The 23136-nt window shown below is 36.5% G+C and overlaps 1 protein-coding gene across 1 annotated transcript; it reads left to right on the top strand.

The window, feature by feature from the left end:
• The first annotated feature begins 1183 nt into the window (after positions 1-1183).
• On the top strand, positions 1184-23136 carry tasor2 (transcription activation suppressor family member 2). Its single transcript, XM_079898007.1, has 22 exons — positions 1184-1987; positions 3681-3829; positions 3921-4016; positions 4119-4191; positions 6340-6431; positions 6540-6677; positions 6760-6887; positions 7018-7031; positions 7252-7351; positions 7512-7606; positions 7725-7825; positions 7919-7991; positions 8480-8551; positions 8667-10913; positions 11713-12493; positions 13433-13844; positions 14125-18231; positions 18316-18438; positions 19520-19673; positions 19777-19882; positions 20299-20480; positions 21577-23136. Exons 1-22 carry the CDS (start codon positions 1957-1959, stop codon positions 21672-21674), a joined length of 9372 nt encoding a protein of 3123 aa, XP_079754133.1. The 5' UTR covers positions 1184-1956; the 3' UTR covers positions 21675-23136.

The following is a 23136-nucleotide window of genomic DNA, read 5'->3' as shown; positions in this document are numbered from 1 at the left end:
ATAAATATATTTGTATTATTAGAATGTAATTTTCATTGACATCAAAAAACGTTATGTGATTACATATTGTATGTGACTTGTAATGCATTACTTTACTTGTTAGATCAAAAAGACATCTGATTTTGTAATGCACGTTATTGTAATGCATTTCTTTACTCGTAACATCAAAAGGTAATCTGATTACGTAATGCATGTTACTTGTAATGCGTTTCTTTACTCGTAACATCAGAAAGTAATCTGATTATGTAATGCACATTACTTGTAATAAATTACTTTACTTGTTAGATCAAAAAGTAATCTGATTAGGTAATGCATGCTACTTGTAATACATTACTCGTAACATTAAAAAAAATCTGATTACGTAATGCATGTTACTTGTAACACATTATTTTACTTGTAACATCAAAAAAGTAATCTGAATGCGTTATGCATGTTACTTGTAATGCGTTACTCCCAACACTGCTCATTTCAGATGAGATTGAAAAAAACGTATCGCTAGGTTTTCTCAGAGGAGGGCTATGCTAGAAATGTGTCCATCTTGAACATAATCAGAATTATCAGCTAATAAGGGTAAATTGACATACTCTGGTATACTGGAGGGAGCATCTGAGTAGTTTCCACAGTTGTACCTTGACAGGCTGTAGAAAATTCTGTTGGAATCATGTCCTCATGTTCTGATATCAAAGATATGCGAAGTATTGCAATATTTCGCATTTATATTTTTTGTATATTTTATAGTTTTCACATGATTTGATATTATTTTATTGATTCGTTTGTCAAATACACACTTTATTTGTTTGATTACTGTATTATGGACATCTGAAATCTCTTTGAAAAATGTGTAAAAAAAAAAAATCTAATCTTGTTTTTCATGCCCTAAGAGCAATAAAAACACACAAGAAAAAAAATTCTGACTGAGGTTATCATAATTCATGCATGAAAGGGTTAATTATATGTATACAGTTTTCATGACCTCATATTAATAATTCTGCTTTAAAATAAGACGATTCATAGTTCAACATTTTAAACATTTGCTAAGGTTTTGTGTAGGCTACGCATTCCTCTAAAACTAGGCTTAAATATTTTCCATATGCATTACACCTAAAATGGCTTTGCCCGCCCAAATTTAGGCAGACAAATACAGTTCTGTTTTGCTCTAATGCACCCAGTGAACACTTTGTCCAGAACTGAATGTTCTTTCAGCAGCAAGCCGCAAGGCTGGAGTTCAGGAATGCAGAAAACTGAATAGCTCCACCTAGAGGCCGGAAGAGTACATTTGGATTTTTCAAGTCAAGGAATGTTGTTTGTTTACTTAAAGCTACCGACGTATACTCATTATATATATAACCTTATAGTCCTTTCTTTTAATTATTACATCGATATTCAGTGATAAATCCGAGTATAAGTAGCGTTGAACGACGTCGTTCTGTGCTGCGCATGCTGTGCTGCGACTACTAGCGACGCCAAACGGAACTGCACGCGAGACGCAAAATGGACGCAAACTTTTGACTTTCTGTTTCTATTTCGTTTTGCTTTTACTCGCGCGAGCTACGCTCTTCTATGCATCGCCGCGTCCCTCGAGTTGAGAGCGCGCACTTTCGAATGATTAAGCATTTCAGTCAGAAAAAAATCGGCTAAAAACAGGCCTTCAGACCATTTTGCTGGCAGCCGTTTTCACAGCCCAACCTTACTGTCTTTATGTGGATTCGCTTCCTGGTTGCAACACAGTCACACAGTACAATTCAAGTCCTTCAAAACGCATTTCAACCTGAGAGACTAGTCGTCGAAACTAATAATTATCCTTCGAGCTTTCGATAAACATTTCATGACTATTTCACGGAAAAGGCAGTATCTTTGTATTCGTTTAAGTGGAATGTCGTGAGCCACCGAGTATTAGAAATATCTAATATATCGAGTTAGTGCAAAGCGAAAACCTGGGATCCATGCTTCGTCTTCATGGAGAATGAGACTACACGATCAACACAAGGTAACTGGGGTTAGTGGACTCGTTGACACGTTTAGTTTCTGTTTTGACGTCAATAGTGTTTGTATAATTTATGCAATAAACATCTAACGTTATTTATATATCCATTCAAAACCCACTCTTTTATGCTATTTTTGTTGACAGCCAACGAAACTGTTTTTTTTCTTTTTTCTTTCTGAGTTTCAGTTCTAAGTATTTATATATAGTTGCACCATTTCAGCACTCGTGTAAAATTTGAAACGACTAACGTTAGACTATTCTGGTTGAAAGAAGACACGGGTACTGGTTTGTTTGGTTTCCATTAACTCTAAACCAGTTCTGCAGTCGAGTCAGCGTGGGCCTGGTAAATCTACACGTGATAGTCTTACCTCTGCTCCAATAAGCTTTTTGATTAATGTGAATAAGGGGTTTACATTGATGTTTTAGTTCACTACTGTGCAATGTCCTCCCTATATTTATTTATTATATGTGCCCATTATTATAAGTGTTTTCTAGATATTTGTGCATGATCTATATGAAGGGTCTGTAACACTTTACAATAAGGTCTCATTTGTTAACATTAGTTAATGCATTAACTAACAATGAGCAATACATTTGTTACAGTATTTATTCATCTTTGTTAATAAAAATACAGTCATTCATAGTTTGTTCATGTTAGTTCACAGAGCATTAACTAATGTTAACTAATACAACTTTTGATTTTACTAAATGCTTAAATTAACATAAACTGATGTTAATAAATGCTGTAGAAGTAGCCTATTGTTCCTTTTTAGTTCATGTTAGCTAAAGTAGTTCACTAATGAAACCTTATTGTAAAGTGTTACCGAAAGATCTTCTCATTCTGGTAACCCTTGTTCTCAGTGTTTTGGGATTGTAAAATTTGACTAAAATTAAAGACCAAAAAAGGCTTAAATGGGTTTAGTACAAATGTCTAGATAAGTCAAGAAAAGTCAGCAGTGTTGATTTATTTACAGCATTGGTTATGAATCTCATTCCTCCATTTAGAGTTTGAAATATCCATTAAATATTAGGTGGTCTAAGATGTTCATTAGCTGGTTCTAGCTTGGTTGAGAGTCATGTTTCAAAAACCAGTTTGACCACCTTAAACTGGTGTGACTAGTGGATAACTAGCTTCTTGCTGGTCCAAGATGATCTACTGTTTCCAGAAACCAGCTACAAATCTTAAACAGTATTTTCCAATTAGAAAAGCTGGAAATCCATCTTGTAAGATGACAATTAGACTGCATTTCATATTACTGTATAATTCGATGAGTTCATTATGAGTTAATAAGTCAATATTTGACATTATGGTTGTATGGTACATTTGGAAGATTAGTGTGGAACACTTCCACAGAGGTATTGCACAATAGTCCTTCACATAATGAACAACGTGTACACCAGACGAGTTGCGTAAGGGGCTTTCTTTAATGCAGAATATGTTTTTTGAGGAGTTGTTTAGCCAGTTTTTGAAATGGTGTTTTTTTTTTGTTTGTTTTTTTACCTAGCCTACTGAATGTTTATCTCAAACTGTATTCAATGACCTTCAAATGGCCTTGACAACATGCTCTCTAGTTGCCATTCCAAAGTGACATACAAAACCTTTTATTTTACATTTTATTTGTTGTTGAAAAGATGGAATGTTTTGAAAAATTGTGAAACAGTTAGTATAACTCAGACATGTGTCCTGTCTTACCAGGTCTTCTGGAGCCTGTGCATCCAGGCTCAGTAACCTTTAATGAGAGTATTCTAGCGCCACTTCGTAACAACTATTTGTATGAGGAATCAAAAGAATGTTTCACGTACAACTCTGCCCATTTGATCAACAATGACACTTTACAAAAAAAGGTAATTTCTATTCTTAATACTGTACAATATAAAATGATTTAGTGAGATTTGTGTCATGTTATAGCCGAATGAATGTTTTTTTCCCCAACAGTATGCTGTCTTTCGTTCCGAGAAACGGGAAAAAGGATATTCTGAACAGGAACTTGAAGAGTCTTTTGGCTTCCTGTTGCTTGATGATGCAAGCAGGGTAAGAAATATAATGTTCAATGAACTTATTGAATCAGCCTGATTTCAAAACTCTACTTTCTGATTCATCAAACCCATTAATGCAACATTTGTTTTCCCACAGGCAAGGAAAGTTGGTGAAACAGGCTTGTTGGTTGGACAAGCAAAATGCACTACTCTTGGAGACTCGTTGAAAGGTAAAGAAAGTAGCCATTGCATTATTTGGTGATAATTTCAGCATAACAACCTGATGTTGCACTTTAATTACTTTAATGCACAAGGAAATTTTTCACATGTGACTGCAACAAGATCAGCCATGAGGAGGTTCTGAAGCCTTTATGCTAGTCTGACAAGTCTTGATATGAATGTGCTATTGTCAATTTGGGCTGGGAGAAAAAATTGATTCACCTAGGTATCGCGTTTCTTTTAAAATCGATTTTTTTATTACCGAATTAAATTGCTTTATTTTTGTCCTTGCTTTTAGATGAGGTTGACTGAAGTTAGTCACTTTCGTTTCAACAGAGGATAAAATGTGTCGTTATATATTGAATCGCAATACTTGTAGAATCGCAATTCTTAAAAAATCGCAATACATATCGTATCGGCACCCAAGTATCGTGATAGTATTGAATCGGTAGATAGGTGTATCGTCCCAGCCCTTTTGTCAATGAAAGTGCATGATTTTCATTGGATTGATTCAGTGAATGTTTTATAATGCAGATGCAGATGCAAAGTGGTCAAAAGTGATGTCCAAAATGCATAGAAAACAAAAAGCTCACAGGAAAAAGCATGCATTGACTTCAACATAATTGGTTTTTAATATTTTGTTGGTTCCCTCCAGTTTTTGCATGTATTCATAATTTCTTTGTATGACAGCCTAGCCCGAAATTATCTCCGCAAAATTTGGCATGTTTCATTGCGTTACCACGAATAAAACAATTGACTCCAAGCACAACTATGCAATATGCTTTTTGCATAGGAGAACTGTATATTTTCATGTCCATAGTCTATTCTCCTACATATGAAAAGTGAAAGTATGAATTGTACTGCTACTTAAGAGATCTAATGAATCTAATGAAAGAGAAAGTGAAGGTTAGCCCTTACCCAGGTCTTCCCACTAGTGTATGATATCAAATAGCCTAGATACTGAAGTATTTACTGCAGTCTAAGTAAAAGTACATTTCCTCTGAAGATCTGGGTGTTTGGTGGACAACAAAATCATGCAGAACTACTATAGTTACTAATAATAGACATAATCTTGAATTATTATTGACTTAAAGCAGGTTTGTGAAGACAAGTTAAATTCAGCAAATGTTCTTAGACAAGTGAAATTAGGCCTTCAGATGTTTAAGGGTTTTCATATTTTATTTCTAATTTTATGTATGATGTAGTTGGGAAGTGAGTTTATGTGGTCATGTGTATCACTTCTATTTTCTGAGAAGGGAAGTCTTGAATGACACACACGCAGCTTTGTGAGTGTCTCTCCTTACAGTTAAGCAACCAAATAAGAGTAAAGTTAATGTGATATTGGCTTTAAGTTAATGTATTTTATCATTTCCCATTAATGCAAAAATATTTTAGGGCCCAGCAAATGTTGGTGTGTTGTCAGGGATATCACTGACACAGTCTGTTCTATTTAAAGCCCACCAAAGTATCTTATCCAACTTATCTGATTTACTGGCTTTTACACAACTTTTTGTAAACACGTTTTTGTCAACCAGCCTGAAAAAGAAGTCATGCTTACAGGGTCATGCTTACGTGGTTAATACAGTTTGTTAAAGATATCTTTACTGGATTTGCCATAGTTTTTCAATTAATCTTTGAAAAATACCTTTTTAGGCATTTGATGCAGTGTCAAAAGCCTGGCTATTGTGAGACTAGGACTTGTTGGCTTAATAATTTGCAGTACTAAAGACTAAACTTGTTTACTGTAGTTTTAACATGTTGAGGCAATCAGCTCTTTCTGAGAAGTGCTTGTACACCTTTTTCTCAGCCAAAAAAATTCAGAAGATCTAGTTTTTCCAGTTTATGACAGTCCGTTAATTGCATGTGTTGAGTATTACCTCAGGATTTGAGTTACATCTTCAACTAAGAGGCATTTTGTTGTCTGCCTCTTTAATGGCTTATTTTTCACAGTTTTTATCCCATAGTTTGTTGAACACCATTTTAATAAAAATTCATTGGACTTTATCAGCCATTTACAAGCTTTGCCTAAAAAAAGCAAATGTCTTAAGAAATGTGTGTTGAATACAGCTGCAGTGAATTGATTGTTGTGGAGTTGTTTACTGTTATTGGTTGAGGCGATTATCGTCACATTATATTTCTGTTATTTACACTTAAATTAGGTGTCTATATCTCAAAATACTCAGACTGCCTCGACCTGAAGCGCTGGTACGATGGCAAGACTGGCTACATTGTCCTTTTGAAGCTGACCAAGGTACACATTTAACAAATTTGTGGCAAATTGTTATTCTTCAACCAAATTCTGTTGCTTTTTGTTGATTTATCCTAATGCACCACATGTAAACATATTTTCTTAAATCAGGGGAGAGTGAAAGAAGTTACAGACAACTATACCCAGAATTTCACTCCTCCGACAGCTGGCTTCGACTGCCACGTATCAGAGCAGCTTGGTGCTGTGTCTTCAACTACTAGTTCTTTCTTGGCCTATGAGCGAACACAGGTGATGCAGCTCTCAAAAGAAATGGTTTCCTTCCTTCCTTAGCATCAAATTGTATATCTAACAAGGTTGCTTTGTCTTGCAGTACTATATGTATGAACTCTGTGATGGAAGCAGTGAAACAGAATCATGTCCGAGACATGCTTGTCCATTTGCCATCGTGGCATTTTCATATGGGAAGATAAACACCACATCAGAGTTGGAGCAAAAGAGGTTTATCACTTTGCTCTTTGAGATTTTATATTAAAAAAAAAATGCTGCTTTTGCTGAATCTTATGAAATGAAACATTAAGTATTACATATGACAACTAACAATCTGTTTTCTTCACTTTTTCTTTTCAAGCCAAGACAAAACAGGTAAGAATTATGGATTGATTTGCATGTTCTTTACTCTTTTTGTGGTGAAATTGCAAATAGAGCAAATAGCGAGGATTGTTTTATTCAAAATCTTGTACATTGTCTTTCTTTAATTTATTGTAGTGTTTTAAACTAGACTGTTCCATGTTTTGAATTAAAAGAACATTTAAATACACTGAATATTAGAGTGATTACCAATAAGTGGTATCTTGTATTGTAGTGTTTCATTACCAACCATGGATTGGCCAATTCAAGATTGAATCCACTGTCTATGATGTTGGTCTTCAGTCTTCGAGCGGAGCCTGGTTCCCAGCAAAACTGTATGTTTTATGCAAAAATATTTTGTCCCTCTGATACAGTAAAGCATATTTAATTTGATAATGCACCAACAAAGCTGCCCAAACATTAAGGGTAGATTATTCAGATGTACTATAAATCTACTTATAAGCTATAGGACTGAAATGCAAACTATATTTTCAGCCCAAAGACAGTTCAAATTGACCGTGCAATTGGTGTGTCTGAACTGAAGAGGACCTTGCCGCGGGAAATCTTTGAAACTTGTATTGTGGGTGAAGGTGTGTTTAAAATTGTATTTTGGTTATTGACAGTATTTATATTTATATTTTGGTGCTAAAACTTTAAATGAGCTTTTGTGCAACATCTTTTAATTTGTTTTCCTACATCTTCCCACAGTTTGCATAGATGGCAGATGTTTCAACTTGTATGACGTTGTCTCCTCTAAGGCGAAAAATGATCTTGCTCAGATAACCCAAGAGCTAAAGGAAAATGACATGGTAAATGTGGGGAAGAGAGAAATATCTGTCATCAAAGAAACACTGAAAAAATCTCTAAACAAATCTTGTCTTATGACCTTTTCCATTCACCAGGCTCTTGTTATACCACTGGAAGATTCTGGTTTCCTTATACTGTTACACTCTTCACATCTCTTCTCTTATGAAGGTAAGACGTTGCCCAGTGGAGTGCAACTCCAATCCCAATCATTTTCTCTATAGAGTACTTAATTTTTAACACCAACATGTAAACCATTAAAGACAAACCTCATGAGCTCAGAGGTTGTTAATCAGTGATGTATGCTTCCTTTAATGCTGATGGTCTGTGTCATTTAAATGTATTTCACAGCGCATTTGCTGGCGAAGATCTACATTACCCAAAATCTTCAATGTGATTTGGTTATATCTGATTATTTAGCAATTACCTTCAAAAAAACTATTTTCTGTTCTTACAATAACGTCTTTAAATGAATATTGTTATATTTTACATTTTAATTTGATTGTCATTCACAACGCTTCATGGGATTGAGTTCATTTCCTCATTAAAAACATTAATTACACAGTGAAAATACATCTGGAGCCAAGATCACTTAAAAAGTGGACAGAAAATCTTGATGTTGTTTATCTTGTGAAAACATAAATTTCCTTCATTTCTAGATGCAAAGTCTGGTAAGGCAGCTGCACTTCAAGGCATGTTTATTTTTCCGGACTCAAGAACTGTGCCAAGAGGTAACAAGGAGAAGAATTTGATTTATTAAAAAAATTTTTTTAACATACGTCTACTTAATTTATCTTTTAATTTGCAAGTCTTACATGTCTTATAAGCATGTGTTTTTATGTTTAGGTGCCAAGTCTGACCTGACAAATACTAAAGTGTCATCAGAAATAATGCAAGTCATTCCAGCACTCAACTATGCAGAAATGGAGATGGAAAAATGTCCTCCAAACCAACAGGGGTTTTCCCAGATTTCTTTAGAGAAGCATTTGCAAGACTATGGCACTCTTTTTCACCCAGGGCTGTTGGACGTTCCCACCAGGGAAGCAAGTTTGTTTCCAGACCAATATGATGTGCCAGGTGGTTTTACTCTGATATCGCCTAAATGGTCACAGGAGACTTGCACTCAATTAAAATCATATTTTGATGAGCCTTGTGGCTTTACAATTTCAGTAGTGAGGGCACTGGAGTTACTCACCACTGGTCGACAGCAGCGTGGTGAAGATCATGATGATGATGTCTATTACTGTATATCTTCACCTGATGAGGTCCCGCAGACTGATGCTCCCATTGAAATGGAGGTGACTAAGCACACAGAGGCCATCAGTGATGCCTCTCACAGGACTGTTGAAAAAGATGAGCACAAGGATGTGACAACAGAGCAGCCTCAACCTGCTTTGCCAGAGGGCATTGGAAAACTGGGAACAGCTGTAGTTGCAGTAGCTGACAGTGTGTCGGAGTATCCAACTTCCACAGTTTCACCTAAATTGGGTGACTTCCCTTCAGAAAATTGTGTAAGTATTGACAGTGATGTTGAGAAAACATCTCAAGGCAATACTAAAGGAGATGCTGATGGAGTCTGTGTAGATTTATCCACAAAAGAGACTCCCATCCAAACAAGCAGTACACCATTAATCACATCAACAGAGGAAGGTGATACTGCTGAGGGGATGGAGGATAGTATACATCCTGAGAAAACAATGGCTGATCCTGATAAGAAAATTAATCTGAGGTCCTTTTCGAAACGTAAAGGAAAGAAGCGCAAAATTCATTGGAGAACCAGGCAGAGGAAAAAAAAAGCTGTTAAAAAAAAGCTTGCTTTACCAACTTCAAGTTTGCCTCTCGTTTTGCCAGTGAACTCCACAGATGGCCCTACAAAAGACCAGACTCGGACTGAGACCATGCATGCTGATGACATTAATCAGAGGCCGCATTTAACTAGTAGAGGCAAGGGACGCAGGCAAAGGGGTGTGAATCGAAATCTGAGTGAAGCCAGACAAGCACAAGAACCTTTAAGTGTGTCAACAGAAACTTTACTTGATCAAATTATGAAAAATGAGACAAGTCCTTCAAAAAGAGACTGGCGGTCTCTTCCAAGGCGTAAAAGATTGTGGAATACCAATGCCAATCTGAAGCGTTCTTTGAGATCAGGTGCTGTAAAGATTGATGAGGAGACTATAGTGAACGCACTGGCTGATGCCACAAAGCAAAGTTTGTCTAGCACACCCAAGAGGAAGATGGAGGGATTTAGCTTGAGGGAACGATATGGTCTAAAGACCATAATCACAACCTGTGGCAGAGTTTTTGTCCCTCATGGTTCAGATGTTAATGTACAATCTGCAAACAAGAGGCAAAGTGAGAAAATGCATGTTGAGATGAGCATTGACACAAATGCAGAAACGATATCTCCTGTGGAAAACAAATCCACAGAAATAGTGGAAAGTAAGGGAGAATCTCTCTCGATGGTGATAGAAGAAAACCCCCGTAAAGTTCCAGTGGTCAGTGACTGTGAAGACTCGTCGCACAGCCCTTCAGATGAAATGCCAAGTGCTCTCTTGTCAGCATTAAAGATTTTGAGAAACCTTCACAAAAACAACCCATTAGAAATTGACAAAAGTCAGAATTTATGTTCAGGGAAGTCCATTAATGCTACATTAAATGAGAACGTAGGCTTCCAACAAACTAACAAAGTAACAGATGCAACTTCTAGTCCTCCCAGAGTATCTGACCAATCCATGCACTCTGACCCTAAAGTATCCTCCCCTGACAAAAACAAAAAGAAATCAAAATGTGATGTATACAGTGCAATATCTATAAGCAAATTAAAGACGGTACTCAGAAGGGGAAAGAGGGCGAAATCTCCTTCCCCTGGTGACAGTGCAAAATCTGAGCCAGATAACGCAGACCCCGAATCAAAAAAAAGAAAATTGGGCACTATTATGCACCTGGAATGTGATATTATCAAGAATCCGTTGAAAGACAAAGCATCACAGCCCATGAATGATAAGGCACAGTATACGCCAACGAAACCTGTGGAGATAACCAAACAACCTGTGTCTTGGAGAGGTCTTATTCCCAAGGACTCAAAAGAAAATGGTAAGAAAAATCTTTGTTTACATATTCTGTTATTAAACAAATGTTCACATGTCAAGAGTGGGAAATAGGGGTGTATCAGTTCAAATTACTCACAGTTCGGTTTTTATCACAGTTTTACCGTCACAATTTCAGTACGGTTCGGTATTTGCTATCTTCAGGGAAAAAAGGACTACTGTCAAATAAAAATGAAGAAAATAAGAACAAACTACAAGCAACATAATTTGCTTGTTGACAAATAATTACGATAGAGCAAAGAGACAAATAAAATGAACCGTGCTTTTCAGGTTATTTAGGTATCTAACAGTAGTTTTCAGGTACAGAAATTGAATAAAGTAATCAAACGTAAAACAATATTGCATAAAATCTTCACTGTATAAATGAAATATAGATGAATCATTATTGAAGTTACAAAAGCTATTCAGTCATATTCATACCATATATTCATACCATATATATATGGTGTGTATATATATATATACCGAGAACCGTTACACCCCTACTGGAAAAGTGTCCAGAAAGTGTCGTGTGTATACCAGTGTACACTGTTTGTATACCAGTTTTAAACCTCAATCCTTTGTGAATGTTTCATTTTCAACAGTAGTCATTAAATTAGAATGACATGAGACATGATTTTGCTGGTGTTTTAAAATTGGCCCCATGTGTTCCCTCCATCTTTTTGTCTTCCGTGTGCATGTTATTGTGCTTCTGCTTCCTCCTGTTCTTTTGCATGTCTGCATGACTATGCGCCTTTGCTGCTGCTATTTTATGCTTTGTCTTTGTTTTTGTCTATTTCTTACAGGGTCCCTCAATTTTGACACATCAGCACCTTTTGAAATAGCTAAACGCAATGACCAGCAGCTCATATCGTCGCTTGGGGATAGGGTGGGAAGGACAAGAATTAGCGTTGATGGCAAAGCCAGCGCAGAGAGTGAGAGCATGAGTGCATCTCTGCCCTCAGATGCTTTGAGTTTACTGGCTGACTTGGCCCTCGGTGCAAGTAATGATAAAATGTTATCGAACTTAGAAGCCAATCCTGGCCAGGAGGCCCTTGATGGAATGAAGGGTAGCGGCTCCCCGGAGTCAGTCCTTCATGCTCTTCTTCGTTGTCCATCTGGCAGATTTAAATTACCCCCCAGGTCTCCTTTTCCAGAAGGTCTTTTAGTGACTGGGGAACTGATTTTGGAAATATCTAAAGAGCATTCTTACTCACAGCCAACCTCTCTGCTGTCAGGTTTGTCAGGTACATCCCCCCAGGTTTCTTATCCATCTGGATGTGTAGATTCAGCTCTGTCTTTGAAGACTGGGCTTCATCTGAACCTGCCTAAAGATGCCACACCCTCGTATCATCAGGAGGAAGAAGGCAAAACAGAATGGAAGCACTTGATTTCTTCAGATGGGACAATGTCGTTGATTCCCAAGACGAAAGCACGGAAGTCAAGATTTTTACGGAATAGATCCATCATTGAAAAGGAGGGAAAGATCCAATTGACAAGGATTTGGGAAGAAGATTATGATTTTAAATTTGACAGCAAGTTCACCAATGACAATATAGACAAAACTGTCACACGAGCACTTCATGGGTAAGTACCACTTGTTGCCCCTACATTTCGGTTAAGGCTTGATGATTGTTGTAGTGAAAATTAATGTTGTTTTTATGTTGATTTGTGGCGATTCACACAAGACAAAAATCTGAACATTATTGCATTTAGTTTAATATTGTCACTAATCAGAAAAACTAAAGGAATATTTCACCTAAAATTAGAAATGAAAAACATTTTTTTTATTGCAATAAGCTAGAAATAATACAGCTTTAATGGAAAATGATATATTCGTATATATACACACTTCTGCTAAAAAGACAAACAAAAAAATGCTCTTACTGATTCTATCAAGACCATTACAAGTAGGGATGTCCTGATCAAGTTTTTTGTGCCCTCGATCTGATCCGAGTCATTGAATATTGAGTATCTGCTGATACAGCTCTACTGTCTTATCTCTCTCTCAGCATATGAGCAGAGCTGTGCGAGGGCTTTTCAGTGCTTTCAGTCTCACGTCTCTTCCACCAGTCCACTTGGGATATTACGTCACTCAACACTCATAAATAACGACACATTTCATCCTCTGTTGGAATGAAAGTGGCTAACTTCTGTCAACCTCATCTGCAAGCAAGGACAAAAATAAAGCAATTGAATTTGAATTAATATCGATTCTGGAATAAAAAAAATGTATTTTAGTATCGTAAAAAAAAACGCGATAGCTAGGTGAATCGATTTTTTTTCTCCCAGCCCTACTATTCAATACCTGTATTTTGCTTATGTATTATATATATATATATATATATATATATATATATATATATATATATATATATATATATATATATATATTGGCCCCGATACTAATCATTGAGAAAATTAAATGTTTAAATATGCTGAAGAAGTTTTTGTGGTAATCATTTGAGCATCATAAGACATTCCAAAAAGGCTCTGTTAACCATTTCTTCCCTCTAATATTGACAGGAAATGGAACTTCAACATTGAAGACACCTTTGAGGATGTCCATATAATTTTTCACATGTGGATTGGACTTTTTTATAGTAAACACACCTCCAGGTTATTTCACCTTGAAAATAGTACCACACTTCCAAAGGGAAAGGATGTTGAAAAGGTTCATCTGGACATTAACGCTATTCAAAATGCTGTGTCATTGCTCAATGTTGAGTTGACCTCGAAAGAGGACTCATTCAGGCCTGCGCATCTTTCATCAGAGGTTTTGGATCTTTCTGTGAAAAATGGCGAGCCTGTAAATTTCTGTTCGGTCTCAAATCAGAGCAGAAAAAAAGACATTGCATCACATCCTGGTGAAATGTCACCAAGCCATTCACCTTCTGGGACAAGTCTCTCCCCCAATCCAAAAGTTACATCATTGATGGTAATGATTAACATGATTCAAATTGCACTGTATTTAGCTCTTAGCTTTTAGTTGCATAGCTGTTAATGTATTGAAATTTTTTTTATTAACTATTTTTTTTTAAATATATTTTTAAGAAAATATATTATTGTTAGCTTTTAACCTTTAGTTACTTGTCATGTTTAAAAGAGTTGTGTCAATAATTCTTTTGGACATTCTCTGTGATATTCTTCTTATATTTTAGACCTCTTGTACAGTGTGATTGTGCAATTTAATATTGATTTTCATTTTTCTGTTACAGAATTATAGATCTCCTGTGGACATACCGGTGGTAAATTCAGTGCCTGACAGTCACATTGACACTGATGATGAAAATGACATCACCACTGACTGCTCATATTCTCAGCTCTTGGAAGAAAATAGTTCATACAACCAGTTGTGTGAACAAGCATCAAATATGAGAATAGGTATTCGGATACTACTACCAAAGGTCAGAAATGTTACAAAGAATGAAGCATCTACGAGAGTGACCACTTTTGATCTGAAAAAAATTGGTGTGTTCCATCAAGTACTTAGTCCCATAAAACCGTCAGCATTCTCAAAACCACATCGTCTGATTTTGGGTCGGAAAAGTTTTGATCTGGGTTTAAAGAAGGAAACTGGGCATAAAGCACATACAGTACTGCAGAAGGAGAAGGTTTCTGACAGTGCAGAGAGTAAAGAAATTTCTGACACAAATGAAAACAAAAATGGGTGCCCAGCAGCTGTGGTTGATGGAAATGTTGACGATACTACAGAATTTAAAACTGGAAACGGAGCATCCATTTCGGTACAGGAAAAGAGTGTTTCTGTAAGTCAAGAGAGTAAAGAAGTCTCAGATGAAGATAGCCACGATGGATGTCTTACAATTATGGAAGATGGAAATGTTGACGAAAACATGACTTCTGAATTGCCTAGCCAAGATCAGATTAGTGTTGTTGAGCATAATTGCTCTGCTCATGCAAATGAAGATCGTAAACCTTTTCAAGATCTCAAAGGTCACGCAAACATGGTAGATGTTCTGAGAGATGTTTCACCACATGATGCTAGTGTTGAAGAGCATAATGAGACTTCTAATGAGAAAAAAGATCTTAAACCTTTACTAGATGACACAAATCTACTTGACCATGTTGAGGAGCTAAGCGATATTTCATCAGATGAGACGAGAGTTGAAGAGTATAATGAGACTTCTCGTGCAAAGGAAGATCTTCAGCCTTTGCATGACCTGAAAGATCACACAAAAATGGTTGATGAGCTGAGAGATGCTACATCAGATGAGACTTGTGTTGAAGAGCACAAAGAGACTTCTAATGCAAAAAAAGAACTGAAACCTTTACTAGATGATACAAATGTAGTTGACCATTTTGATAAGCTGAGTGATATTTCATCAGATGAGACGAGAGTTGAAGAGTTTGAGACTTCTAATGCAAAGGAAGATCTTCAGCCTTTGCATGACCTGAAAGATCACACAAAAATGGTTGATGAGCTGAGAGATGCTACATCAGATGAGACTAGTGTTGAGCACAAAGAGACTTCTAATGCAAAAAAAGAACTGAAACCTTTATTAGATGATACAAATCTAGTTGACCATTTTGATAAGCTGAGTGATATTTCATCAGATGAGGTGAGACTTGTAGAGTATAATGAGACTTCAAATGCAAAAGAAGATCTTAACCCTGTGCATGACCTGAAAGATCACACAAATATGGTTGGTGAGCTGAGAGATGCTACATCAGATGAGACTAAAGTTGAAAAGTGTAATGAGATTCCTAGTGCAAAAGAACAGCTTGATCTGAAAGATCGGTTAAACTTGATTGATGCATCATCCCATGGAATTGAAGGGAATTCCACTAAAAAGAATGTGGAAGAAAAAGATGAAGGTTATACAGGTGAGGAAATTATGCAAGAAGGTGAGAGTAAGTCAAAGGAATGTGATAACTTGGATGGCAGTGATACTGAACGTGAGACATCCACAGCAATGGTGGAACATCTAGATGAATATTTTTTTGGTCTAAAGGATGATATAAACAGTGTTGAAATGGAATTCAGTGATGAGGATGCTGTCATGGATGATGATGATGATGATGAAGTGAAGATACAAAAGAGTGAAACACAACCTCACACACCAGAGGAGACAGACCTTGAAGACTATACCCTTGAATTAAGCATTGATTCATGCTCAGATGATGATCAGCCCATGTCTGTTCAAGAGAAACACACCCCAGCTTCTAATATTGATACTTCTAATATAATGCAAGATGAGATTGAAACCAAGACCCTTCAGCAGAGTTTAGTGTTCCAACAAGAAGCTCTTGAAGTATGTCAGAACGAGTTAAAAACGGCAAGTACTGTTGAACCCACCAAATTAGATATAAGTCATTTAGAAAAAGATGATGAAAGTGATTTAGGCCAACAGGATATATCTAAAGTCAGTGGTGAGGATGATGCACTTGTTGACGAGAAGGAGGCACAAAGACAAGGCTCTTGTAAAGATGAAGTCATCAAAACATACCAAGAATGCCTGTCCGCAAAAATTTGTGCTTTGCCCCATAGCCGGACTGAAACTCGTAATGAAACGGTTGCTCCTCAAGCTTTGACAATTTACAAACCCTCAGAAGTGGAGGTAAACAGCATGTGCTCTACTCCTACGCAAGATGAAATGGCATGTTTACCAGAAGTGAACGAAGAATTCAGGGAAGAGGATTTGAATAGGGACCTTTACTTTCCTTACAACACTGATCATGTTGACATGCTGCCACCTAAAATTCCTGTATGTTCTCAAATGCATGTTTCTACCACAAAGCCACTCTCTGACTTCATAGGGCATTATGAAGAAACCTATGATGACAAACTAAGGTGTAAGAGGATCAAATACCCTGGGACAATGGATTTCAAAGATAAATCTGCTTTAACTACTAAGTGTTCGCCCAGTGAGGACTCTTTCCAGTTAGGGCACAAACTCAGTCCCACCTCCCAACAAAAAGATGACAAGAACTGTAACTTCATAGAGGGTGCACCTCAAAATGATTCTGGATTATTTTACAGAGACGACAATGTAGACAATTTGCATGAATATTACCAGGGCTCCGATGAAGGTTTACCGTGGCCTGATTACCAAACAGAGGAACCAGTTGATCACCAATTGTATCCATGTGAAAATGAATTTAGTTGTGACAATGATCAACCCATTTGTTCTAAGTACATTACATCTGAACGTGAGTATTCCTACAGGCACAAAAAGCATGCAAAGAAAGAGATGGATAACTATTGTTGGGCAGAAAAGAATTATAAATCAGACCCTCTATCAGTTACTTATACTGCTGAATATACCAGGGACCAAAGTCCAAAAAAGAAGTCTAGAAAAAGCAAATTCACAACCTTCTGCCAAAGTGAGTGGGATGATGAAGACTCTTCCAATGTTATTGTAGACTACAGTATACAAAAAACGTCATTCTTTGAAACTTGCCAAGCAAAGCCAACTAAGACAGTCACGGTTAGTTCCCTTCCACATGTTAAGACAAGCACGCAGCAATTTGACTGGCGCAGGTATTTCAGAAGGGAGGCGGCTTCCAGTCAGCTATTAGATGTAAGTGAGAGGGATAACAAATTCGACATTCCACCCTCCTCTATTGTCACAGTTTTGGACAGGAAAGGAAACCGGGTAACATTCAGTAACTCTTCCACCGTGAAACCATCTTTCATTGGACTTGAAAACTCTTTTAATCACTGGCAAGAACAACAAAGTAAGACTGATGTGACCCGGTCTGCAGTTGATCTTGAGTACCTTATTTTCTCTAAAAACATGAGTCAGGTTCTCAAAGAAAATAAGAGCACATCCAGTACCACATCACACTGTTGGGAAAATCCTGACCAGTCTACATGTCCCATGACTGTTCGGTTTTCAAATCTCAGTGAAGTGGAGAACTCCGCTGACCTTAATAAAGCACAGGAATCACTTACTGATTTTAAGATAAAAGTGGACATGTCTGACAGGAGAGGGATGAGGGAAACTGTAAGAAACCACAAACCACATCTTCAAAGACTTTTCTGTGAAAAGGGCAATGAAGTTGAGTTCGCAGGGATCTCAGAAATAACAAAGCAATGTGCTGTAGCATACAAGTCCATGATGAACGATGTCTGCAGCAGGAAGACTCTCTCTCGTCCAGTTGAGGCAAGTGGAAAGGGCGTCAAGAGAAAGTACAATCGAGAGAGCGTTGGCCAACATCCTGGATTCTGTGGTCGTATCAAGAAGGACACTTTCGACAATCCTCGTGACAATCTGAAGTCCTCTGTGTGGCAAGCATCCAAGACTAAGTACAGGTTCTTTATCCTTGTCACATCAACAGATACCTTCTTTAAAGAAACCAAGGTACGAAAGTTATGCATAAAAAGAATCTTATAAAGTGTTCTAAAATGGTAAAGAAAGATTTTCATGGGAATTTCTGATTTGTAGCACATGTTGGAGATTGAGGGCCACATACAGGTTGAGCCAGAAGAGTTTGACCTCAGTAACGATGGTCTGTCCCCTCTTCTCATTATACTGAGGAATGAGGACATTGCAGAGCACATATGTGAGGTAAGTGAATGAGTTTTAGTGAAGCTCATAATTTTAGGCAGAAAATTCGTGGAAATCATCCTTTAAGTGGACAATTTGACCCAGATATATCATTATATCATATCATTCAGTAAAAAAGACGAGTAAATGCTGTGATTTAAAAAATAACATGGCACATTAAAATGTACATAACATAGGCAAATTATGCTAAGGAAATATCAGTATATCACTATATTTGCCAATATTAGATTTTTTTTTTTTTTTTTTTTCAGTTGGTCGGTATTGCATATATGATATTGGATATTTAATCGTGCATGCTCATTTCCCCTTTTTTACTTTTATTACCTTTATTGTCATCTGACAGTGAGCATCATTCTAAATATAAAAATGGGTGAAAACGCAAAAAAACATATTTTAAAAATAATTCTTTAATGTAATCTTTAGCAAATCTCAATGTTAATATCCATTTTTTTCATTGTTGTGATGCCTTAATTCACTTGTAGCTTTTATTTGTTTATTTATTTTACAGTATAATTACAATATTGGCCATTTATCAGAATTCAGACCAGCCTTAAAGTAAAAATTATTTTTGGCTTGGACAGAATTTTAATATTAATATACATTGCTATAATGAAGAGAATCTAAGAGAGTCTGTGCATAAATGGAGTTTCAGATCTGTTGAGCAGGTCAATCTCTTTTGGGTTGAGTTAAGAGGGATAAAATGCCTTTTCATTTTTTGTTTCAATGTGTGGCAAGAGCCGTGGGAACGGAGCGATGCTGGTGTCACAAGTGTCACTGTGGGACACAGCGGTCTCTAGTCTTACGGAGGAGCTCAGGAAGGATAAAAGGAGGAGTGATGACAGTGGAAGGCGAAAGACTCATTAAAACTTGCGCCACCGGCCTCGCTCCATTTCCTCGGCTCTCCCCGGAACTGTTTGCCAAACCGTTTTTTTTTTTTTTTTTTTTTTTAATTCAGCCAAACTGATATAATTAACAGAAGTTGGAGGAAAAAAAAGTTGAGCGATTGTTACAGAAACTATTTTTCTGTGAACTTGTTTGATTGAGGTTGCCTTCAAAAGAGCTGTTTATCCAATTCAACCAGGTGCCTTATTTGCTGGAATTGAAGAAGTCCCCCAACGTCCTGTTCGCTGGCATCGACCGGCCCGATGACGTGGTGAACCTCGCTCACCAAGATCTTTTTGCAAAAGGAGGCTTTATAGTGTGTGATGAATTGGCTCTCGACACACTTACTCTAGGTACTGATAAAAGTTGCTACAGAAATTATCCATGTTGTTTTACTGGAGATGGACTGATGCATTATGACATTTTCATTGGACTTATATTTGTCAAATTTATAAGATGACATGAAGAAAGTCGTGGGGATTCTGGAGGAGTTAGACAAGCAAGGGAAATGGAAATGGTTTCTGCACTATAGAGACAGCCGCAGGCTTCGGGAAAGTGCAAGGTAAGATCACAGCTGTGTTTAAGTTTTGTGATTAAGTTTTGTTTAAAAACTAACTTTAGCTGAACATAACTTTATTCCAGAGCTGCTGTAAAGCCAAAACAATCTCTGTTACTTTAATTTCCTATTTTCACTGTAAAGCTACTTTGAAACAATCTATATTGTTAAAAGTGCTAAATAAATGAAGGTGATTTGACTTGACTTGACTTGTTTGAAACAATACCAGCTTCTAGTTTCGCCTTGATGCCTTTCTACCTATGAACACTGCCTGATAAAGCAGCATTTTAAGCTTTTTTGCGTAAACAATAGCTACTTTTGTTAGTACTTGCTTACCCAGTTATGGGAACATACTTAATTCTCACTCTCCTCTAACATATGAAAGGTAAGACTTATAATCTTACATATAATCTCCTCGACAGGTCCAGTCCTGAGGGAAGTAAGAAGCAGCAGTTTATCGATTGCTGTCAGAAAGCTGGCATAGTCGAGGTCTTGCCCTATCATGAATGTGATGTCATATCACGGGACCGACCGGATTACCTCTTCTGTTTGACTCGCCTCCAGATCCAAAACGCCTCTGTACGGTTTCCTGTGTTTATTACAGGTGAGAGTTTTAATTTTTGTGAAAAGTCCACATGTCTTATAGGTTAGGGCCAGATCACTTCAGCTGAAGTACACCAGCCCATTGAACTGAATAACTAAATAATTAAATCACCATAATTTTAATTTAAAAAAATAGATTCATATTGCCTCTGCACATTTAAAACTTTGTATGTTGAGTATATGATTGATCTGATATGTTTGTGCTTCATACAGTTTTTCAAGGAATTGGTAGTTTTTCCCCCCATAATCATCTTCACAGCCGTCTATACCAGATGAGCTAGCTTTGATTGTAATTGCACTGCAATTTTATCAACTCATACAGTTAACCTGTATTCTCCTTTCCTCTGCATCCTGTGGTGTTCACACCTTATGGCTGGAAAGAACTAGTGAAAACTTCCAGTTATTTCAGTTCTCTTTCTTGGTTCCTGGTTAGCCTAATCAAACAGACTGATCTTTGGCTTTTTTTTGGTCTGAAAGTTTCAAAAGTGACATTTTAAAAGGGGAGAGTAGACATCCCTGAAATTATCCTTTATCATACTCATTGCTTGAATCACTGGTTTAGTGATTAAAGCAATGAGTCTCTTTTTAATCAAAAAGTTGATCAATTCAGTCTGGTAATATTGGAAAAATGTCATTATCTTATCACAAGTTTAATTTCCTATACATATTAAATGCGACTGTTGACTTATCCTGCACCTGATGTCCGGGGTTATTTCACTCTAATTTCACCATTTATTTTCCACTTACTACTAGTCTTAGAGGGGGAAAAAGGCAATAATATGTGAAGTTCATTACGTTAAGTATTGTCCTTCACTTTAATCAGCGGCAGACCCGGTCATCCCCACCGAAATCTACCCTTGTGCTCTTCAAGTTACAAAAACACTTTTTCCTTCGTTAAAATAAGCATTTAAAAAAAATATTTATTTTTTAAAATTATTATATAATGAAAAACAAAATGAATTCTTTAAATTGAAATAAAAAAATGAATTTTTTCATTTCTGCATATTGCACTACTTTAGATTTTTCTGTGAACAATGCATCATTTTACCAGATTTAGGGAATATGAGAATTTTTACCTTTTGTTCTTTGCGTTGCAGACACACCTACTGAATCTTTTGGAACAAATGGGATTTTAACCATGAACATTTACACATTCTCGCGGATTCTTTCAAATGATACTTGTTCTGTGTCATAAATGTGTGTGTGTGTTTTTTTTTTTAAATCAATTTAATTTCTTACTATTGGTAAGTACACCTTTGTTCATAATTAATTTATTGTTTATCGTAAATGTTAAAGCATATATCTTTGCTACTCATATGTAATAGCATACAAGTTATAAGATTTCCAGTTAAAGCTTTACCATTTATAATACAATTTCAATGTACAAATTTAGTTATTAAAATGTTTTAGTATGTTTTAACCTGACTTTATTTTTTATCTATGAAATTGACTGAAACTCTAATAAATGAGCTGTTTTAGTATTGTTGTTCATTATTCAACTTTGTGTATTTAATACATGTTATATTATAATTTATATATTCAGGATAATCTGTTGTGGTTATGAAGATGTAGGCCTGTCTGTAAGACTGTGAGCTTAGAAAATTTCAAGTTATGTTTATTTGTGTAGCGTTTTTTTATAATACATTGATACAATACATTAAAAATGAGGAACCAACTTTAAATATAATTTTTGTTTAGCTACTAACATATTCTTCTTTATGCTTACTAGACTTCTATCTCTGCTCCCCATTTGTTGTTTTTATCAATGATTATAGTTTGTGGTCATCAGTTTTGTTCATTTGTTGGTCTGGTACTGTTACTCTCCTTTTTAAAAGTCTAAAGTGATTCCAAACTTTTTTTTCTTTTTATTTAAGCTAAGGAATCACCTGAGGGGAAAGGGGTGAACGTAAGCTACTTCCAGATAGATTCTGGTTTGTATTTGTACTTCAGTTAGACCTGTCTCCATCAAAGGTTTTATTTTTGCAGATTCAATGCATTAATATTAATTTGTAGAGGGAGACCGGGGAGTGTTGTAACACGGGGTCAGTTGTAACACTGTCAGAAGTCAGAAAAGAGCTATGGTAATTTCATCAATTTCATACACTCCCATCACCATTTTGAGTTCACAGGAAAAGTGGCATGTAACTGAGCTAAATTGTTAATTTTATTCAAAAGTGATTATTCTTTGTCCTTCAATAAAGTTCTTGCATAAAATGTGGATCTTATCACAGCAAATCCCCTCTCATTGTTACATCTATCCCAGCTAGTGTTGCAACTCACCCCAGTACTGGATACTCTTTGTATTTGACATTAACTTGCGTAATCTGTGATTGGCCTACACGTCCAAGTGAGTTTTATTTGTAGTAAACAAATGTGGCTACTGTGTATCAAAGTTTGAAAGATCTAGCAAAAACGACCACTGTGTTACTGATGCGCAAACAACAAGTGTTCCTTCCATCCCGGTCTCCTCTAAACAAAATGTTTGTGATTTAAAGAAAAGTAACCCTGACTTATTTAAATCATTGTGTTGGCCTGGCACACTTTCAATTCCCTTTAAGACCTAGTAAGGGTATCAGGTAATGGTAGCTGTGCCAAATGCAAAGCATTAACAAAACAAGTACAAACCTGCCTAATTTAACCACCAGGCAGCTGCACAT

This window comes from Squalius cephalus (genome assembly GCF_949319135.1).
Source record: "Squalius cephalus genome assembly, chromosome: 16".
In the NCBI taxonomy this organism is placed as follows: domain Eukaryota; kingdom Metazoa; phylum Chordata; class Actinopteri; order Cypriniformes; family Leuciscidae; genus Squalius; species Squalius cephalus.
This window is presented reverse-complemented; position numbering and strand designations above follow the sequence as displayed.

Excerpts from the sequence above, each read along its gene's own strand:
- tasor2 (XM_079898007.1), top strand. The coding sequence starts at position 1,957 with ATGGAGAATGAGACTACACGATCAACACAAG. Across the intron at positions 1,988-3,680 it reads GACTACACGATCAACACAAG|GTCTTCTGGAGCCTGTGCAT; the intron begins GTAACTGGGGTT and ends CTGTCTTACCAG. Across the intron at positions 19,674-19,776 it reads TCTCGACACACTTACTCTAG|ATGACATGAAGAAAGTCGTG; the intron begins GTACTGATAAAA and ends CAAATTTATAAG.